Source organism: Colias eurytheme, chromosome 1 (genome assembly GCF_061535395.1).
Source record: "Colias eurytheme isolate Ceu_HAF_F1 chromosome 1, ilColEury1 Martin Lab GWU primary, whole genome shotgun sequence".
Taxonomy (NCBI): Eukaryota; Metazoa; Arthropoda; class Insecta; order Lepidoptera; family Pieridae; genus Colias; species Colias eurytheme.
Genome location: NC_142980.1, coordinates 10,369,251 through 10,391,969, shown reverse-complemented (window position 1 = coordinate 10,391,969; position 22,719 = coordinate 10,369,251). Strand labels below are relative to the sequence as shown.

At 32.5% G+C, this 22,719-nt stretch overlaps 1 protein-coding gene across 3 annotated transcripts in view; it reads left to right on the top strand.

The window, feature by feature from the left end:
• The window catches only part of LOC149911201 (uncharacterized), a 78,168-nt gene extending 59,836 nt beyond the window's left edge, over positions 1-18,332 (top strand). For all 3 annotated transcript variants that reach the window (XM_090104092.1, XM_090104083.1, XM_090104074.1), the window contains exons 11-16: positions 5,493-5,630; positions 11,145-11,297; positions 13,304-13,482; positions 16,127-16,330; positions 16,799-16,945; positions 18,061-18,332. In XM_090104092.1, the coding sequence (XP_089960218.1) occupies positions 5,493-5,630; positions 11,145-11,297; positions 13,304-13,482; positions 16,127-16,330; positions 16,799-16,945; positions 18,061-18,327 (1,088 nt within the window). In that variant the 3' untranslated portion in view covers positions 18,328-18,332. The remainder of the gene's footprint in view (positions 1-5,492; positions 5,631-11,144; positions 11,298-13,303; positions 13,483-16,126; positions 16,331-16,798; positions 16,946-18,060) is intronic.
• Positions 18,333-22,719: the final 4,387 nt, after the last annotated feature.

Genomic DNA, 22,719 nt, shown 5'->3' with positions numbered 1-22,719 from the left:
AGTCCAGAGATAGCTATAAATAATATAATTTAGTTTACAAGATTATTTTCAGTGCCAAAATCATGACTTAAATATTGCTTTTGTTTCATGGTATGTATTTGGTACTGCAAATTGAACATGTTAATGAATACCTACTCAGATGTGATAAAAATTTCGGTTTCTTACTTGTCACGATTGAATACGTATACACTATACATGAAATGAATTGTTCTTTTCATCGAATTTTGATCCCTGCATTCGCGTTGATTAATGGAACTGTTCGCGAATAAAACAAATTCTATAGTCAAATTTGGTTTGTTTGGCAACGCATACAAAACAGTGAGCGATTGCACTTAATTGAAGCACTGAAAACCAACAAAGCTCATCCCACGTTTATTCTGCTAAAAGCCTATGTATGTAACGAGATTGTATTACTTTGCTATATACATTAAAAGTAGGGATGTAACGATACCGATACAGATACCGATATATCGGCCGATATATCGGCAAGCCGATATATCGGTATCGCCGATAATAAATCAGCCGATACCGATATTTTTTTATTAAATTCTTTCTTTTCTTTTATGTTTTTGCATTGTATTCATTCATATTGTTTTATTTCTGTTTCTGTAATAGTGTTAAGGAAGAGCGGAACCTCCTGACACAAGCATTTTATTTGCTTACTAGGAGTGTTCCAATCACAAATTTGTTTATGTAAAGGAAAGAAATAAATAATTTTGAATTTTTTTAATTTTTAACGTGATAACGTTTTTAAAATCGTTTTAGTCGGGTGACATGTTCATAAACTTGTGTCACACCAAAACCTCACGAGCGCGATCGCAGGTATAACGAGAGAGAGACGGACCGATCTCCCGTTTCATCTCGAGCGCTGCCACTGCATTATGTTATCACGTAAACATCTCGATCGTAAACCTACTTTACAAACAACCAATTTTTTTGATATCAAATAATTAAAAAAATCCGCGCCCAATGAACGATGCGGGAGGCCGCCCGCGCGTGCGCACTTTGTTTTCTGAAAAAACTCTACCAATACTGCCGTCCTTTAACTAAAAAGCCGTTAACCCTCAAATGAATCAAATCAATTTTCAGTTTTAAATGTAGGGTGATAGACTTCAGAATTCTCTATCTTTCTGTCTAAGAATCATTAATAGTTATAATTATATGAAAATATTGTAAGCCGTTAAGTAACACAATTTTCAGCGATTCCATAACTTGAAAGCGTCTAACCAACACTACTTCGCTAAATTTCCTTTAAAGTACCTTAACCGCCAGATTTAATAATTATTTTTTAGCTTTTTACTTGACTAAAAGTACGTTATCAGATTATACTTGACTATAGGGACGCAAAAGGACTATAACTGCTTTATGATATGCTTTCATATAACGATTCCAATGGAAATCCTTACCTTATTTGCAGTTACTCGCCCTTAACGCTTTTTTAGTTAAGTAATTTTATTTAGGAAAAATTCTAATAACACTTTTTTGCTTAGCTACAAAGCAGCTAACCCTCATTTTTTAGCTAAAAGGCAGTTATCCGATTCTGGTGATGCATCAGTTTTGGGGATGAGAGTGATGATGAAATAATGTCGCTCCCAAGCAGAGTACCGATTGTTTTTGATTTTCTTTTACAAGACGTATTGTTTCTGATCAGGTTTACTAAGTTTTAAACAATCTAGCAGCTAAATTACGGAAAATATAACAAGTCAAAGTTACGAAAATTTGGTAGGTAATGGTTACGACAGTGCGAACTTTCAATCGTACTTCACTGTAACCGAGAAAGAGAAGAAAGACAGTCTGTACTATTTAATTTTTAAAACTATTTATTAATTATGTAATTTACCCCTTGGGTGGAATTAGTAATCGACTGTCAAGCAATGTACTAGAGATGGTGATACAAAAATTGTTAGGAGACCTTTGACCCGCTGACGGGGAGTCCATTTTGCAACTATTGCTATTTTTTCTTATCTTTATATGTATTAGATTATTAAGATTTGTACTTTTTACATTGTAGCAAATAAAAAGTTTTCTACCTCCTGCTATTTTCCACATATTCTGGTATATTATATTTTCTGAATGTGGATGAAAGAGTCTTCTAATCATTTGATAAGCGGTTCTACATTATTTATTAAGAGCATCCCACATGTAAGAGCTTGAAGCCCTATTGAAACCAGGGTGTATTTTTTCAAAAACCATGTGCACAAGTCTTAATTTTTTTTTCAGGAAACGATTTATGTTTACATTGTTTGTGGTTCTATATGTACTCAATATCCGTGACTCGTATGATGGCTTCGCAGAAGAATATTTATAAAATAACGTTAAAATTGCAATTCTAAATGAATATACGGTTCCAAAAAAGAAAAGCGAGAAGATTTATCTCAATCTTAACCCATTAATGAGCCACTGTAATGAAATAAACGTGAACATGACGAGAAATAAAGGTTAATTTTATCGAAAACTTAAAAGAGTCATTTAGTAAAAGAGTTTAAAATACTTGTTACTCACAATAAGACGCTAAAACCATTAATTTAGATAGTGTTTAAATCCTTAATACTTAAACCTAAAAGCTTTTGATCCTTTTCCTTTCCATTGGTTGACCTAGAGGATGTAATTCCCGAGAGCAAAGCAGCAAATTTTTAACATTAGTAAGATTAAAATTTAGTACAACTATATAGAATCATAGTACAAAAGCATCCAAAAGCCCTTATAAAGTTTTTGATATTTAAATTAAAACGAAAGTCATAGCTTAAAAGTAGTTATAGTAGCTTAACGACGTTTTAGGTAAGCATTTTATTAACAAATAAAAAAAAATCACAAAATGAAAATAAAAATACTAAATTACTTAGCTAAAAAGTCGCTATGGTATGTGAACGGCCGTCTTGTCCAGTAAATAGTTAAAATTTTCAGATTATATCTAATATCTAATATCTAATATTCTAATATTTCTAATATTTCTAATCTAATATTCTAATATATATTATAAAGGCGAAAGTTTGTAAGGATGTATAGATGTATGGATGTATGGATGTATGGATGTATGGATGTATGGATGTTTGTTACTCTTTCACGTAAAAACTACTGAACCGATTACAATGAAATTTAGCACACATATAGAGGGTAACTTGGATTAACACATAGGATAGTTTTTATCCCGGAAATCCCACGGGAACGGGAACTATGCGGGTTTTCCTTTGCAAACGCGGGCGAAGCCGCGGGTGGAAATCTAGTGCTGAACTAAACGAGAAAAAGTGAATTTAAAAATAAATTATAACAGTTTCTGGGTAAAAACTAATATTTAGATATAATATAATTAAATGTCGATCGATGTATCTCACAATAATTATTGTAAGTGTCATAATTTTTAAGAAATAACGATTTCCGTGTTTTTTGCCATTTACTCGAAACTCACTTCGTGGGCTTAACGGCTTTCTAGTTAAAGGACGGCAGAATAGTAAACTTTTATTAGGTACTGATTGTATGTGTATTACTTAAAGTTTAACTGACTTCGTAAAATAATAATACCTACTAAAATAAATGGTTTTGTTGTTTTTTGCTTTGGCATTTTTATTTAAAAGAATACGATTAACAGTTGTCTCTGTTAAAGGTTGGTAACTTTTTATGCATAATTCACTATTTATTTTTCTACCAAGCCATCGATATCGGTATCGGTATCGGTATCGCCGATACATTACTACAAATATCGGTATCGGTATCGTATCGGCAAAATCATGTATCGTTACATCCCTAATTAAAAGCTTCAATGTAACAATTTCGACGTAATACAGTTATATAAAAACAATTGTTATAAGCCCGTACGTATATTATCCTGTTATGAGAACGTAGGAGTGTCGGTTGCGTCTACATTATCCAATCCATCCTCCTTAAGGACCTCGCTTATCAAGACAGATCAGTAACGTGAGTGTTTTACACGTGTCGCTTGGCAATCTGAATATTGGCACAGTATTACAATATTATTTCCTACAGTAAGGAATCGCCTTTGATGTCGCACGATGCCGCCGCCAGCGTAGGTACTTACGCTGCCACACGAAAATACGCTAGGGTTGCAACAAATGGGAAATAAAACAATTTTGATTATTAATATTATGATGAAATCATTTAATCATATTATGTACATTCAAAATAATTGCGATTATTAAATCTGATGTAATTATTTGTTCATAAATATATAATTACAGATATTGCACTGCTAAATATTATTTACGTGGACAATTTATTTTTGGATGTTCTTAATTGTATATTATACCATTTAACTAAGTAATGCATTCGCATTGGGATGTACAATCTGATTAGAAAATAATGAGGACAACATATACATAGCTTTGATTTTAATTCAACAGATACAATTAATACAATCTTTCTGAAATATTGTTTCCTTCTGGGATTTCAATGTAGATTTACATCCGTAAACGGAACAGTTTTTGCGCGTCATAATAGAATATGTAAATACCTATGTATAATAAAATTGTTACACAAAAAATACGACTGCGTCGTCCTTTCGCGATAGTTAATGCAAACTCAACGTGATTGCATTAAGCGGCCCGCGTCGCCCGACCCCCCGCCAGTTCCCCTCCGTTTCTCTGCACAAGTACATTCGTCGCCATACTGTAGGATGGTAATACTGTGATATTGGAGAGCGCAAGTTGGCGTAATTGAAGGAAATAAAGCCCCGTTTCCACTAGGCAACATCTTGCGTGCGATATGTTGTACAACATGTTGGAAGTTAGTGCGATAATTTTTTTCAACTATGTCTGTCTACGCTCTACTACAGTTCGCGTTAAGATGTAGCAGCTGTTCTGGCTAACATCGAGATACACCACACAAAAAAAACCTCTACTACAGATTATCATGTTGTAGTGCAACGTTGTCGTACATGTTGACCAAATGTTGCCCAGTGGATACGCGACTTCAAAAGCAATCCCAAACGACTGGGTTACAAGTTGATTACTGATGACGAAATTGTCGGGTTATACGATGAAGAGCGACCGTGTATATCCTGACACTATTTTCAAGCGTGACTCAATATTCGTCGTATTGATTTCTCTAGTAAATATGAGATTTATGACAGTATCAGTAGGTACTAGGTAGTAGGTATTTACGTGATTTTTTGATGTACGGCAAAAGTAATAGCTAATAACGGATGAGTATGTTTAATGACAGGACGGATATTACAGAAAACCTAGTTCCAGGTGAACTTAAACATGTATCGTTTGTATTTCAAAGCAGAAACTGCTTATTTTGAGAATGTTTTTCAATATGTTCGATTACACCCGTTATTATAGACAGGCTATATTAAATAAGCAGTGTTTGCCACTTTTATCATCATAATTAGACGTAGATTTGACTATTTCAATGTTTTATCTTATGATTAGGCACATCCAATATTTTAGATAGACTATTACCAGAATAAGCAGTTTTTTAGACATTTTTACATTTTCAACGAACATATTAAATAATATTTTATTATTAATTTACAGAAGAGGACGAATCGCAGATATTCGTGAAGTTCTTCAAGTTCCACAAGTGCTACGATCTGATCCCGACGTCGGCGAAGCTGGTCGTCTTTGACACGCAACTGCTTGTTAAGAAGGCGTTCTTCGCGCTTGTATATAACGGTAAGTGCTTTTCTATGCAACAATTATATAAGCGGTGTAATATTTTATATTTATATTATATTTTGTGTCTATTGTTTCTTATCTTAAAATATATTGCTAGGAAATGACCAATGATAACTTATGTAATATCTATATATCTAACTTATGTTTGTTTTATAAGGATGCTTCTAAGGACTTTTTTGATCATTCAACCACGTTAATCTTCTTATATGTATATAAAATTCTCGTGTCACAATGTTAGTCTGCATACTCCTCCGAAACGGGTGGACCGATTCTCATGAAATTTTCTGTGCATATCGGGTAAGTCTGAGAATCGGCCAACATCTATTTTTCATATGTACCACGGGCGAAGCCGGGGCGGACCGCTAGTTTCACTATATAATAAACAAAACTCACTTGCATTTCGTATGATGTTAAGTGAAATAGGCAATATTTATATTGTTGATGTCATTTCTCATTAAAATATTATCGTATCGAACAGGCGATACAAAACGATTTCAAATGCAAATATATTTGGAACGTATAATAATGACAAGTTGGTTTAAAGTAATTGTTTAAAGTGACTCATTAAAATGAACATTATCCATTGTAAGTATTTGTAATTCATCAGGTTTATTATTAGAATTTTATTTCAGTTCAAGATTTAAACAAAAAAGTAGTCACGCTGTCGTGTTTTTTATTCTTTGAAAAGTATAAATAGATTTATATATGTTTTCGATAGAAAAGTTTATAGCGCTGGTTATTTTTATCCCAGAATCGTTTAGAACGTATGAGTTTAGTTTGTCATAAAGAAAATCCTACTCAGATTATATAACATGTACCTACTTTACAATTAATTTCCTCAAAACCATAAATATACGAAATATATATTGCATTACAGAGTAGGTACATTCACATTTTCTTTACAGTCGATATTATATTCGAAGATTTATGTTACGTTTGACCACTTGAATGAATGAAACGTCAACTTATAAACCTAGTCGAGCATTTACAAGTACAATTACCTCGAGAAAAGTAGGAAAAGTGTAGTGTAGGGTACTTCACACCGACTCTCATTAAATGCTTCTGTAAGAAAAATTGTGTTGAGGTAGGTATCTCATATACAAAAAAAGAAAAAAAAATGCTAACCGTTTTCATTTTATCCATTACTTAAATATGTACACTCAATCTTATGCATTATTGATTGAATAAAAGCAACAAATAAACAACAGGTGGCAATATTTCACTTAAGCTGTTTTCATTATAATTTGAATATTTATAGTATCCTTGATGTTATTTGCACTGCGACGTATTTACTTGTACTCTATTGTGTATATACTTAATCGTATTGCTTCATTATGAAAACTATTTTAAGTATGCTGTTACACTGCAAATTGTTTGTTTGTTTATCAAAAAGCTATGCGATTGGTGTCATGTTTAGCAAGCGATGTTTTTTATCAAAGCTGTGCGATTCAATACAATGCCAAAATAGTAACATTATTTTATTTCAATACAGGAAACCCCGTAAGAAACAATAAGCCGTTCTTGTGCTGGATACTAAGGTGTATATCGTTCCTAAGACCTAAGTATATACCTATAATAACGATATCTAAAACGTAGCGTCTTATCTCTATCTATTGACTGATAAAAGTTTTTATTTTTATACATTTCTTGTCGGTTTATTTGTATTTAGTGGTTTTTGCAATTTGCAGTTTACGATCAGTTATATATTTTTAATATAACAATTTTTAAAGATTTTATTTGAAAGATCTAGGGTATGCAATAGTTAATATAATGTGTTAAGATATATATACTTTGTAAGGAGCCTTGTGATAATAATAATATATTCGTACCTTGCTTCTATTTGAGTAAATAATCTTCGTTTACTTTGCTTGCTATCTCCACTGATTTGCCTTGTATATATTATTGTTTCTTACGGTGGTTTATATATATTTACCTACAATCTGTGTTTTTTTTAACAATATGTTTTAATTTTTCTTTTATTAAATTGTATTTGTGTGATAAATACTTATTTGCAGTGGAGATCAGCAATTATGTTTGGGCGTAATAATTTTAGGAAAACCGTATTACGTTCCGTTTACTCAAAGATGAAACTAAACTAAACTAATTTATTAATTCGGGTACGTTTATGAGCATTGCTATATTCAGTTTCGGAGTAGTAAGATGGTGGTTTAATATATTTATTTTAACTTCGATATACATATTAATAAAACATCACAAACTATTTATAGGAAGCAAATATTTAAATATATTCGTTGTTATCCAAATACAGATAAGAGGTAAATATGAGTCTTACCTAAAAATATTTTTTTCTTCTATATTTATAGAGATGATTACCATAAATTATAAATACGTGTAACAAGTATTATTATAGAGCTGCTTTGATAATAGAGCAACAATGCGATTTTACTGCCCGATGTTCATGAATTAATTTCAAATCTCCTTTAAAAGGAGGATTGCACTAAGCTTTCTAAACAACGGCTGTATATACAAACAGATTACCCATAGGGCTTTATACTTAGGGATTATACTTGGGAATGAAGTGATATTTCTGTATAATAATACAAAGTGATAATATCACAAAATGTAATATTACTAAGTATTTCAGTATGAAAACTTTCGTTTGATCTGAATATTACAACAAATTATGAGTTCAGATTTCAGTTATCAGTGTTTATAAAAACTGATAACAGTGTTTTGCACGCCTCATAAGCGAAGCGTTGAGGTGGGTACTACTGTCACTTCGCGCAAAACATCTGATTTTTCAAACTTAAAATGTCTTTATGTATCATACATTGCACTTGTAAGATAATACATACACACACATATTAAGAAAAAACACTATTTTTAACATTCATGATATTTTTGATGTCATTTTTGTTATTTAAACTAGTTAAAAAACAGTTTAAAAAAGTTCTGTCTTGGACGTCCGTGTGTCTGTATGTGCGGATCCTTTTTCTTGTTAACACGATAGCGACCGAAATACTTTACTAATCGAGTCTTTTTTTTTCTCTTACGCTTGAGTATGCTCAGGAATAGAATAATTTTCCTTAAGGAATAGAATAATTTTCCCTTTCATTTTTCAGGGTCTGATTCGATGTGGTTTAATTGTTATTAAATAAACAAAAATAATAATTAATAAATATTTATTAAAAAAAAATTATGAGGCGTGCACTTTTGGATTTTCCAAATTATTTATTTTATAAAGCATTTGAATGCCATAAAACAGTGTCAATATCAACAGTGTTTTTAATAACGATGCATAAGAACATTTTCTTAGTAGGACAGAAGTGAAATCATTACTGTATAGTTCATCCACTCAACAAAATAGGCCGAAAACATAATGTATTTGTAGGAAATTCTATAATAATTGACTAAGCAATAAATTAGTTATGAATACAGAATAACCAATAAATTCATGCACTCGAACTGCTTGTTTCCAACGTAAACACTTTTAACTACGCAGTTTCATGATATATTGTGAAGTGCTTACATTCATACTTGAAGCTTATAAACGGCATTTAATTGGCAATATATTGTGGGAACGATTCTAACCAATTCCACCAGGAAATGACATTAATGTCTCTGTAATACTTAATTATGTGGGGATATTAAACCATTTGGTTAGTCACAAAGATTTGGACGTACGCCAAACAAAATTTAGTTTGTAACTAAGAAATTAAAAGTAGCACGGTGGCGATGAAAATAAAACATACTACGTAGAACATTATAATCCATTCATAAAAAATGTCCTGTTTGGCACATTATTCATTGTTTATGCGCGAAGTTTTAAATAAAATATTTACAGACGAATGAACTATGAAATGGATTACATTTTACAAAGTGCAGATAGGCAGAATTGCGTATGCATTGATGGACGCGTGTTTTGTAAAAGGTTTTATATTTTCATGTACGTTATTTTAGGAGGCTAAAACAAAGGCGGGCTTAAATTTGTAATTGTATATTTTCAGACGTGTTATCAATTTCATTTGAGAACTCGATATTCTGAGAACTATACAGGGAACTAGGGGTTCACTAGGCTACAGTATTAAATTTCCCAATATCAAACGTTATTAAGTTGTTGATTGTTAGTGGGAGTAGGTAACAAAGTATCGAGTTTACTCTTGCGGATAAGTCATCCCAGTTTCATGCATCGTATTATACAGGGTGTCCCACTATCGGTATACTAAGCGCGAAGGGACTTGTAGTCTTGCATACACTGATCACGTAAAAAATATTTAAATAACAAAATAACGGCAAAATTTTTTTGATAAATTTTTCCTTAAAATTCATGTTTTCTCCTCTAGCTTCGCGCAGCCCGCATATAACACTTCGCTAATGTGAGCATTTTGTCTATGAAAACATAATCTTAAACGATAGCTCACGTGCGAGTGGCAAAGTTGGGCGGGTTGCTTGTGAATTCATCTATTTGAAAAACAAATGCATCTGGAATTTTGTAAGTTTTTTTTACCTACTCAGCGTATGCAAAACCATAACCTCTATTGAGCTTAGAATACCAACGGTGGAACACCTTGTAGATATAATTTTCCTCGCAACTATGTTATATCAGAAATTAATTCGAACAATAACTGATCTTTATACATCATACAGTTAACTTTTCAAAACTTTAAATTGCTATATCGCAACCCTTAATTGTTCCATTTTAAGTTTGAACTTTACATTATACGTTAGGTACCTACTGGGAAATATAATATACGAGGAAAGACGCATTGCGCACAATATATTCGTTATCAAGATCATCAACACATTTACGACGAATCGGTAAAAAAATCGTACATCCAATCTCTATAAATTTTTATAATTTTGTATACGGCATCCGATTTACTATTGCGGCATCAATAGTTTTGTTAAATGTATGTTTCAACAAATGAAAATTGGTTTGATTTCATAAGACTTTAGACGAATGACCATACCATACTGATGTTCAATGTTGCATTGTATTAAACGTTTTGGACTCTATGTGAACTTCCTATTTTCATTGAATAATCGTTTTATTGCCCCGCTAGACAGGCTGTGCTGTGGCCTGTGCCTAGTGCGGGGTCCGCTGTCGTAATCTGTACTTATTTTGATAACCTTCCTTTCGCAAATATTATAATAAAAATAATTTTATTTTTTATGATCGTTCAGTGGTTTTAACTTTTGCTATAATAATGTAAACTTTGTGAGGATAGATTATATATAATGTATAAAATAATATAATCTACGACTATAATCTATATCTGTTTTGAAACATAGATAAATTATAGTCTGGATAAGCACGTAGGCTATATTCAATTAAAGTCTATAGGTATATTAATGCATAGGCCTCAAGCACTTTTCATCCGGATATCACGCGAGTGATCTTGCCGGTTCTTCTCAATAGATACTCCGAATCGGTGGTAAATGATAGAACTGTTATGACGATTCAAAAGTGTTTCTAGAAGAAGTCTAATTGAATAAAAAAGAAAGAAAAGCGTTCAGGTTTTTAATCTATGCGTGTCAACTTGTACGCAGGCGTTCGAGCGGCGCCGCTATGGGACTCCCAAAGGCAGCAGTTCGTAGGCATGCTGACGATCACCGACTTCATAAAGATCCTGCAGATGTACTACACAAGCCCAGACGTTACTATGGACGAGCTGGAAGAACACCGACTTGAGACTTGGCGCCGTAAGTCTTTATTACTATAATGTACCAATTAATTGTTTTTCAGAGTAATATACTAATCAAGTGTTTATGAGAATCATGTTTATACTTTTTAGTTAAAATAAAAAAGAGGCAGGCAAAGTACTTGAATTCTAGGTTCTGCTTGAATAGATTTTTTCTCGAGTGATATCACTAAACTATTTTTTTCGCGTAACAAAACTATTTTGTTCAAGTAAAAAAATTGTTTTCTGCTTACAAAACAAAATCATTAAACACTAATAGTATTATTAATTTGGTAGTAGCATTAAAAGAACTTAAGGACGGACACATTTTCATAAATATTGATACATTTTATCTCGCTTGCACTAAGCAATTTATTCTTTACGATAATTCGAATTTTAATCTACGTCTTATCCGTTTCCACTCTTATGCATATTTTCTAATAATGCAATGGGATTGAATTTCAAAAGTAAGTATAAATTATAGAAACAAATGAGTATTCGCTGCATTTTGTACACCTGTTCTACATTATTTCAGTGCTGTTTGTAGTTACATATCATCCGAATAAATACGTTATCTGTTAATGTATATTATAAACGCGAAAGTTTGTAAGAATATACAACTCAAATACCTACTATATATATTAAGCTATTAATTTAATGTAACAATCTTTGTTGTTTATTTAATTATTAAACCTTATATTTCCTAAAACATCCAAGTTTATTTTTTATGATAAGGGGATCGGGCTATGTCGTTATTTCTCCCATGAACATAATTTTTATTATTTATTTTACAATTATTAATGTTTACGCTGAGCCAGGCGTGTAATAGTTATAAAACTTGTTAGTTTTAAATCGGGTTAACATTCAGCGTTATTTGAAACCGTATCCTCATTACATAATAACTAAACAAACTATGTAATTATAAAATACATTTGTATTGTAATTGTATTAAATGTAATGTAATTAAGTATATTAGTCTGCATCATTAATTGCATCATTAATTGATCGAATTTTATCTCGATTATTATAAATTTATTTAAACCAAAGAGATCTAGAGAGATGCCAATCGCTTGCGCTGAGTACGAAACCGTGTCTCATTACAAATTTACGCACACAACTGCAGTAAACAAAATCAAAACAATACTTTGCGTTGTGTGCGTGTCATCACACAAAAATATGAGAGCGACTATTCGTTCGCACACTAGATTGTAAGTGACGTACGTATACAGCACCGCTACAGCTTGTTCTTTTTTTGGGCATATTGCTGCGACACCGGCCCCGCCCCCTAACCATATCTCCCTTTAGTTTCTGTGATCTGTGATTTAAACGTTTAAAGGACAGAAGACGTAGGTGTAAGTACCTAGGTAGTGGTTACCCGACAAAAAAGTATTGACTTAGCAGCACTGTAAGTTACCTACATAAATGAATGAATGATGAATTATTCTATTTACATTTATTGTAAACGTGAATCTCATACACGTTTCTGCTTGTTTCCTCCATATAATTTAACGAAATGACTCTATATCGAAAGCATGCAGGAATTAAGTGAAAGAAACCAAAAACTCTCATCAAATGTTTTTGATAAAAAAAAATCTCTTATAAATAGCCAAAATTTTGTAGTAATCATTCGATTATCCTATCTTAACTAACTAAAATAACTTTCTATGTTCACTTGATTATTTCCTTTAGGATCCCGATTTCCCCGTAGTACATAGTAATCAGGGATTACGAACCTTTCAATCTGTGAAATTCTAATACTGCTTAAAATTGCTCCAGTGCCTGACATAACAACATTAAGGGCCGATTTTTCAATGCTTGGATAAAACTTATTCGTCGAATAATGTATAAAACTACCATTTTAAAAACGTATTCTAATTGCCCGTATTTGACAGTTTACGTGACATTTTAATATTATCGTGTAATACTTTATTGGACGGATAAGTCTTATCCAAGCATTGAAAAATCGGCCATTAAACAAACTTTTCTTATTACTATCAAAAAGATAACCGTATTCGTATGTCTTTGCAGAGGTCCTAAAGGGATCAGTAGTGCCTCTAGTGTCGATTGGTCCGGACGCGTCTCTGTACGAAGCCATCCGGATGCTGATCATGAACCGGATCCATCGGCTGCCGGTGATCGATCCGGAGACCGGCAACGTGCTGTACATACTCACACACAAGAGGATATTGAGATTCCTCTTTTTATATGTAAGTGGAACGTTCTGCAGCTTTCAGTAATAGGCCAATTTGATTTTTGCTAATCTGTGTTTCTTGAATTAATATATTATTTAAGAAATAGGAATGAAGTTTTTCCTAACAAAGTATCGGTTCAACCTAGATAAATGGGACTGTTTAATTTGAAATAACGGTTGATGTTAGGTTTCTTTTAAATTAAAAATTAAAATGATAGGTATGATCATCACTCAATTAAGAAATAATCTTGGGCTACCTATCTTAGCCAACGGAAAGGCGGCCTTAGATTATTATTATAGATAGATAAAAATAAGCATAAAAAAAAAATCAATATTAATTGTTGACTGACAGTTATTAAAAATGTTTGTGCATTTTTATATGTCAAACTTAGCGTCCATTTCAACAACAACATTGAAGTTCTTAAGAAACAATTAATCCGAATACACTCGTATGTCTTCATAACTCTCGGGCGATTTGCCAAACATAATTTTAGTGAATATTTATCAACAGAATGCAAATTGCATGAAAATACAGCTAGTCTAGTCTAGACGAGAATATATTACAGGATTATAATTAATTAGATCATTCGTGTACAGTCGTCAAGACATCAAGTGAGACTACTGGTTAGGGAGCCAGGTGCAAATTTGGTTAACTATTTCCTCTCAAGAGATAATTCGTCAGACGCATGAGAGTATAGTATTATAAAGCCTCGTGAACGTCAGCTGGCGCTCGGTTGGGCGGGTGAGCGGTTGTAGCCTCCCACGCACATAGGAAAAAAAATACATTCATTCATTCATTTCCTCTCAGCTAAAAATTTGTCAAATTGTAGCTAACCCAATATCTCAACGAAAAAAAATAGTCAGCTGGTTACAACATGGTGTATTATACGTCAGCTGGTGTCTCGAACATGAAAGTTAAATTTAAAGAAAAATTTATTTTCCGTTATTTCCTCTCAAACAAAAATTTACCTGATGATAGCTTATATGTAACTGTGGATAAATATATATGTCAGCTGGCTGTATCTTGGTGGAAAAACCGTCAGCTGATACGGGAGGCTACAACCGCTCTTCCCCCCAACCGAGCTCCAGCTGACGTTCACGAGGCTTCATAATACTATACTTTGATGCATTTTACTAATTACCGCTTGAGAGGAACTTGGTCATAAAATCTGCTGCTGGCTCCCGGACCATACTACTTCTGACAAAATAAAATCCAATATTTATTTGTATTCTATTGTAGTCTATCTGACTCTTCTATGTGTAAAACATATAACGTGCCTATGTGTACTTATATAAAAAAATTTAAACTTTATTTAAATATATAGTTCATAGTAGCGATTAACCTTCTTTCTAACTATGTCACTTTTACGAAAAAATAAATTACAAATGGATTGAGTATTCTTTCTCATCTTATAATAGCTTGTACTCTTGTACTATATTTAGTACCGTCATATCCTCCAACATTGCCTTTCCAGCCTATCTTTGCCCAAATTGAAATTTTAACTTTCCTGAGTGTTTATGTGGAGTAGCATAACATTTAAGACTTGTTTTGTTTTTTGGTAGAAAATTAAAGTCTTTTCTCGCAACACTGATTAGATAGCACATGTATAAAGTCAATCAGTCTGCTGCTACATGTCGACAAAGAAGGAGGTGTTTTGGTGGTGCCAAATTTTTCTAAAAAAACTTGTCTCTGATCACTGGGAATCAATTAGAATACGTGAATATTTCTTATTATTTATTAAACTAGAATATAAAAAAGGAGGTTATTTGTTATTTACAAGCAAAAATACGTAGCATTATAGGAGTTATGTCGCTGGGCAATGTAAGGTTAATAAATGTAGTGTGACCTATCCCAACATTGCCCAACCGTTTTGAGGTGCTAGGGCTGACACATTTTCACAAATAGGTAGCAAGGTAATTTTTTTAGATATAAATTAAGTACACAGCATGTTTTTTCTTTTAGGTACCTAGGTAGGATTGTACGAGTATGTATGCCTACCTAAGTACTTTTTAAATGTGTAGTAGAATTTACGTATAGGTACATAAATATTCATAATTTCAGTTTCATTTTAAAGATATACCTAGAAACAGTACGAACGCAATATTATTGCATGTGTACCTACCTATTACTTGTTACCCACCTACATATTTTATTAAACTTAATTTTTTCATCCTTTACCTAGTTGATTTTTTTGTGACAACCCTAGACCCTAAAAATTTTTGTATGAAGATTGTGAGAAAATTACACCTAACTTTGCCCATACAATTTAATGAAGATCTACTTATTTTGGATCATTTTTTGTAAGAGATTCGGCATCTCTGCCTTGTCTTGTACTTTGTCTCTTAAAAACAGCTACGTAAGTCTTAAAATGGCTGAAATATTAAAGGTGGGCAAAGTTGTATACTTTTCCACCTTACTTCGCCCACCTCTTTCTTCCTTATTTTTAGAGAAACTATTAAGAATATGATTATTTCAAGTATATATATTCATCCTAAATTCAATTCCCTACTCAAATAACAGCATCAATTCTGTCCATATTTTGTTTTTTCTTGTATATGATCAAAACACTGTGAAAAGCGGGCAATGTTGGAGGATATGACGGTACACAGTTTTCTTTACCTAATAAAAATTGATAATAATTACCATCATTCGTTTCCAGATAAACGAGCTGCCAAAGCCCAAGTACTTACAGAACAAGCTTCGCGACCTGAAGATAGGTACATTGAACAACATAGAGACGGCAACAGAGGAAACTTCTATAATTGAAGCTCTAAGGAAGTTCGTCAATCGTCGCGTATCAGCCCTCCCGCTCATAGATGCTGAGGGACGACTCAAAGATATATACGCCAAGTTTGATGTTATTGTAAGTTCTAACTCAAAATTATTATTCAAACGTTTTATTGTTCAACTAGCTTACTGCCCGCGGCTTCGCCCGCTTTGTCTACAACCTATATAATCCATACTAATATTATAAATGCGAAAGTACCGTCTGTCTGTCTGTTACTCAATCACGCCTAAACTACTGAACCAATTTTCATGAAATTTGGTATGGAGATATTTTGATACCCGAGAAAGGACATAGGCTACTTTTTATCCCGGAAAAATGACGCAATCCCGGAAATCCCACGGGAACGGGAACTATGCGAATGCGGGTTTTTCTTTGACTGCGCGAGCAAAGCCGTGGGTGGAAACCTAATATGTTATATGTATAACCAATTATGCTCTATTTTACTTTGCGAAGTTTTGCGTAATAACGTTATTATAATAAGACATGAACCATTACTACACAGAAATATTCAATAAACATAATAATTTCTTGTCTAAATTCCAGAACTTGGCCGCCGAGAAGACATACAACAATTTGGATGTAACGCTGAAGAAAGCCAACGAGCATCGCAACGAGTGGTTCGAGGGCGTGCAGAAGTGTAACCTTGATGAAACGCTCTACGAAGTTATGGAGAGGATTGTGAGGGCTGAGGTTGGTTAAATGATTATTGACGTGACAATGTCTTATAATTCGATAGCCGGCTGCACGCACGAAATAACATGACTCATGCGGCGTTACCTCGCTCTGAGGCGTTCCATGTAAGGCTTGAAGTGCAAGCGAGAGCGCGGAACGAGCGACAAAGAAGCACAATAGGCCGTTGTCACGTTCAACTATCGTCAGTAAACCGACTTAAACCGATTTTTTTTTAATAATTAAATATATTTAACAACAAAATGGTCTTTCATGGGAGGAATGAGTAGCTTACGGGATGATGCATAAGAGAGCGCCATTAATAAGAAATGAGTGATGATGGTTGATTTCATGTGTAATGCAGGTCATAGGTTTTAGATTATTGTGCAATTTCTTCAGTTTTGATAAACGTCGATGAACTTGAATGCAGAAATCTATATTAATATTATAAAGCTGAAGAGTTTGTTTGTTTGAACGCGCTAATCTCGGGAACTACTGGTCCGATTTGAAAAATTCTTTCGGTGTTAGATAGTTCATTTATCGAGACGACGAACAGGAGAGGTATGGTGTTTAAATTAAAATGACGACCAACAAGAGAGGTATGGTGTTTAAATTAAAATGTAAACGCGACTTACTGTTTCATTAGAATGCACAATTATTAATGTTAGTATGAGCGAAGTCACGCGTCATGTGCGATGAGGGTTAGATGCGTTTCAAAGGACCTTTTTTTAAAATAAATTATCTCTACTGGCAACAGATTTAATTTCATATCGATGTGTTTTGTGCACATACACATAACCGTACTAAAAGGACTTAGTTTTTAGATGTAATAAAATTACTAACACTAATACTTAGGTTTTTTATTTTACTTAGGACCGATGTTTCAATGCTTGGATAAAACTTATTCGTCGAATAATGTATAAAACTACCATTTTAAAAACGTATTCTAATTGCCCGTATTTGACAGTTTACGTGATATTTTAATATCGTGTAATACTTTATTGGACGGATAAGTTTTATCCAAGCATTGAAAAATCGGCCCTAACAAAATATAGATATGCGATATCCGAATTTTATGCAAAATAAAAAAAATAAAAGTCACTTTCTTGATAATATTTTCTACAAATAATCCTCAGGTGCATCGTCTGGTGGTAGTCGACGAAGAGGACAAAGTGACGGGCATAATATCTCTCTCCGATCTGCTCATGTATCTCGTTCTGCGTCCAACCGGCGAGTGTGAAGGCGCGAGTCTACGCAACGAGCACGCACCCATCGAAGAGCGGGACGAAGCGAGCGAACCCAACGCGCCAGACAAGGACGACGATACACCGCCGGAGACAGCCGAGCAAGAACTCGACGAAGACGGGCAAGAACTATACGACGAAGCAACCGGCACCAGTTAAGCATTCAGTTAAGTCGTAGTTACCGGAGTGGTTCTTGTATTGCGTCGTTGGTTTGTAGAAGGTGGAAGTGGTTTTTTCGTGTTTATCAATAAAACCCTACAATTGTTTACATATCATGTGTTCAACCGCTTTGTGATACCACTACATAGAGATTTTTTTCGACGAATGTTGTTTTACTTGCCATAAACACGTTTTTATCGCGTGCAATTTTGCTACTACTTCTACGGTTTAAATTATGAATTTACTTTTAAAATTCTTACTGCAGTTATCACAAACATGACGTTTTATTATACCCTCTTCTATTTTTATACGCAATGTTATATCGCCCTTTTCAAATGTAAATAGCTTTCACATTAAAATTTTCAATAATTTATACACTTATATGGACATTGTATCGGCCAGTCCGTTTAGTAACTATTCAGTGTATTTTGGATAGAAATATCAATAATCTTTGATGTTAGATCGTTTTTAACTATGTGTACTTTTGGCTAAGTGTTCGTCATTGAATGTTGCAAACCTCATAGCGCAAAAATAATTTTAGTAATTACAATTTACCGTGGTAATGCACAAATTATATGTGTACTCAATAATATTTATGTGTGTATTTTGAACTATTTACCATTATATAATAGTAATTAATATTCGATAGTTTACCATTCATGAAAATGGTAAAGAATAATCTTTATCATGCAATTATCATGCCACTTTCATCCATTAAATTGAATGTATAATAATAAAGAGCAAGATAGCACAATGTATGTTATTACTGCTTCAAATTTAAAATGTTATTATGTAATGATTTATATATATTTTGATTATTAATTAATATATAATTATTAAAATCGTCACTAATGAGATTTATGATGTGCATTTTATTTTAATTCATCTCATTAAATCTTTATATTTGGACTCGGACATCGTGACCCTATTTGGATAATTTTGAATAACGAAAAATTTAAAGATCATTTTTTTTATTAATATTCAAATTTATAGGAATTAGTTGCTGTTTTGGTGTAGGTTTACCGTTTTGGTCAGTTTAATGTTTTTTTTATGTAAATAAATTTCAAATTATTTCACCGACATGCACAAATACAACGATGACGCAACAAGGACGTCACTCATGCATGCTAGACTCTAAGATAATCTTTATTTTTCGATATATTTAGTTACTAAATTCTGTAAAGGCCTGCATGTGCAATAAATTTGATCAAAGTCGATTTATGATAAGAAATCACTTCATTTTATAAGAATAAAAATCATCAGTAGGTACTTAATGTTTGTGTTGTGGAAATAATATGTACAAGGCTTAATTTATGTATATTTACTTCTCTTGTGTAATATAATACCTATTTAATGGCCTGTATGTACTTTTTAGACGGGAAATATATGTGTAAAACTATGCATTACTTGTCAAAATAAAGCTTAAAGTTTTCTATAGCATATTTCGATCGATTTTAACATTTCGAGTAATGTCGGGTCATTAACTTAGTCTTTTATTCAAACATGTGTTAAATATCTCTCTGATTATATGTTCATAAATGTTCAATATTCTACAACGTCGAAGTCTGTGTGGCCAAACCTACATAGTTTTTAACCCGACATGATACATATATACACATTTAGAAACTTTGATATAAATATTCCTTTATATATTTTGTTGTAGAATTCAATTTCACAAAGGCGTATTTTTTGTATAAACATTATATTTTTTGACGAATTAAATTTATCTTCAAAAGTGATGATACAAAATGCATATCATTTCCAATTTAAAACTTTACGTAACCGGTTTTTTAGGATGATTTTTGATAATAATTATAGTAATTCTTTCCCGTTCGAATTAAAAAGTTACGTATCTATAACATTTTTTGGAAATATACCTTATTCTCAAGAGCTCAAAGTCGACTATCGTTCGCCTTTGTGGAATTGTCGCAAGAATTCAGACCAAGATCTGAACTGAATCCAAAAAGTAAAGCTCACGTGCGTTATAAGTATTATACATGTTAATAACTTATGTTAGTTTAACGTAGCGGTAAATGTAGAAGTAACAAGCGTGGTAACATATGAGGTGAATGTTTGAATCATGTATTTGGATATCTATAAACCTTGTTAGATGTAAGTATGGCGAGATGCGCAAATTGTACGCGTTTTTTGAGAATAAATCTTGATTCCGTGTAAGTGGATTGGTTTTTTATTTTATCTGTAAGAAGTTGGACCAGCTTATTTTTGAAGAATTTTTTAAGTGAAACTTCTTTAGGCGCGTTGAGAGTAAAATTTCAAGGTCGCACCATAGCAATACCATCACGGCATGGAGTAAGGCGATCATTTTGGTATCTTTGAATCTTGCCAAAAAGAAGTTTCACTTCTGACACGTGTGCTCGGCACACACGCCCTTTTTTAATTATTACATTTTAAGCTGTGCTATACAGAAAACAAAAATCAAATGAGCATTTATTGTTATTAGACTAGAGTAGATAATTTTTGAAACAAAAAAAAATCGCAGTCGGATGAAACCCATTAGAAAAGGAGGGGAATATGATGAAAATTAAAGGAAAAATAAATTACGGTCAATCCGAGTTCGGGAAAAGGTAGGGGGGAGCTTTTAAGAGAAAAAAATGGTTTCTCTTGATTTCCGACAAAACTACAAGTCCTACGGAAAAAATTTCAATGGCAAAGTTGTAGATAATAAAAAGATCTACAACTTTTGTATTGACAATTTTTTCACATAACCTCAAAATTTAGGTGAAAAATTCAAAAAACCAAGTTTTTGGTTTTTTATTTTTATCTACTTCAAAATTTATTTTTTTTCTACGAAATTTGGTGGAAACTTGCTTTATTATGTCCCAAATACACTGTAATTTATTTGACTGAAAATATTTATTTTTTCGCCTTATTTTGAATTAATACCAAAAAAACAACCTAATTTTCAATCGAAAAGTCACCCGTCAAAATATCAGCTTTTTTCAAAAACTTGGGGAGCCTTTTATTCATTGAAATCTCTACTTTCATATGGTGTAAAAAAAATAAACATTACCATAGTAAATGTTCTCAGAAAATGCATACAAACAGTCTGAAAATTAGCTTTTACTAAATCAGGCACACTTCTCAAACTACCTGAAATGTTTTTATCGACATTATTTTGCTTTTGAATATGCTGTAAAATATTATACTTAGAACAGATAATTTTTTTTCTTTTGAAATATTACCGAAAAGCCGATACAAGAGAAGATATAGAGTTCGAGAAGTGTGCCTGATTTAGTAAAAGCTAATTATGACACTGTTTGTAAGCATTTCCTGAGAACATTTACTATGGTAAGGTTTATTTTTTTTACACCATATAAAAGTAAAGATTTTGATTAATAAAGGGCTCCCAAAGTTTTTGAAAAAAGCTGATATTTTGACGGGTGACTTTTCGATTGAAAATTAGGTTGTTTTTTTGGTATTAATTCAAAATAAGGCGAAAAAATAAATATTTTCAATCAAATAAATTACAGTGTATTTGGGACATAATAAAGCAAGTTTCTACCAAATGTCGTAGAAAAAAAATAAATTTTGAAGTAGTTAAAAATAAAAAACCAAAAACCTGGTTTTTTGAATTTTTCACCTAAATTTTGAGGTTATGTGAAAAAATTGTCAATACAAAATTTGTAGATTTTTTTATTACCTACAACTTTGCCATTGAACTTTTTTCCGTAGGACTTGTAGTTTTGTCGGAAATCGAGAGAAACCATTTTTTTCTCTTAAAAGCTCCCCCCTCCCACTTCCCGAACTCGGATTGACCGTAATTTATTTTTCCTTTAATTTTCATCATATTCCCTTCCTTTTCTAATGGGTTTCATCCGACTGCGATTTTTTTGCACTTTTTATTATTTTTAAAGGGATCTACCCCAGTGTATATGGGCTATATTATGTTGATGTAAATAATGACAGTACTTCATGAATGGTTCAAAATGTACAATACCATGTAGGTCAATTACTGTAGTTGACTGTAGGTAGTATATATTTTTTGACACACGATCAATTTATAATTTCATCTGTATTAGTTCAGGATCCATCGCCCATTTTTGCAAGTGATTACTATCAAGCTAATTTTCCGTGAGTAGCTTTATTTTGATGAGACGCCCAATAATTTCCTATACGAAACTCTCGATTGTGGTAGCTGACAGAGGTAACAAGGATAAAATGTTTTGATTTGATGGTTCTCATGGTTCTCAATGGTTCTCAAACATGCAGTTCACAATTCTCAGTACACAGTTCTCGTACATATAATTAATATTGTATGTATTTTATGGGAGGTATTGAATGAATTAGACAGGGATACTTATTTTCTAATCCTTGTACAATTAAAACCACTAATATTTTATTTAATGAAACGACATTTATTTCCAACTTCCA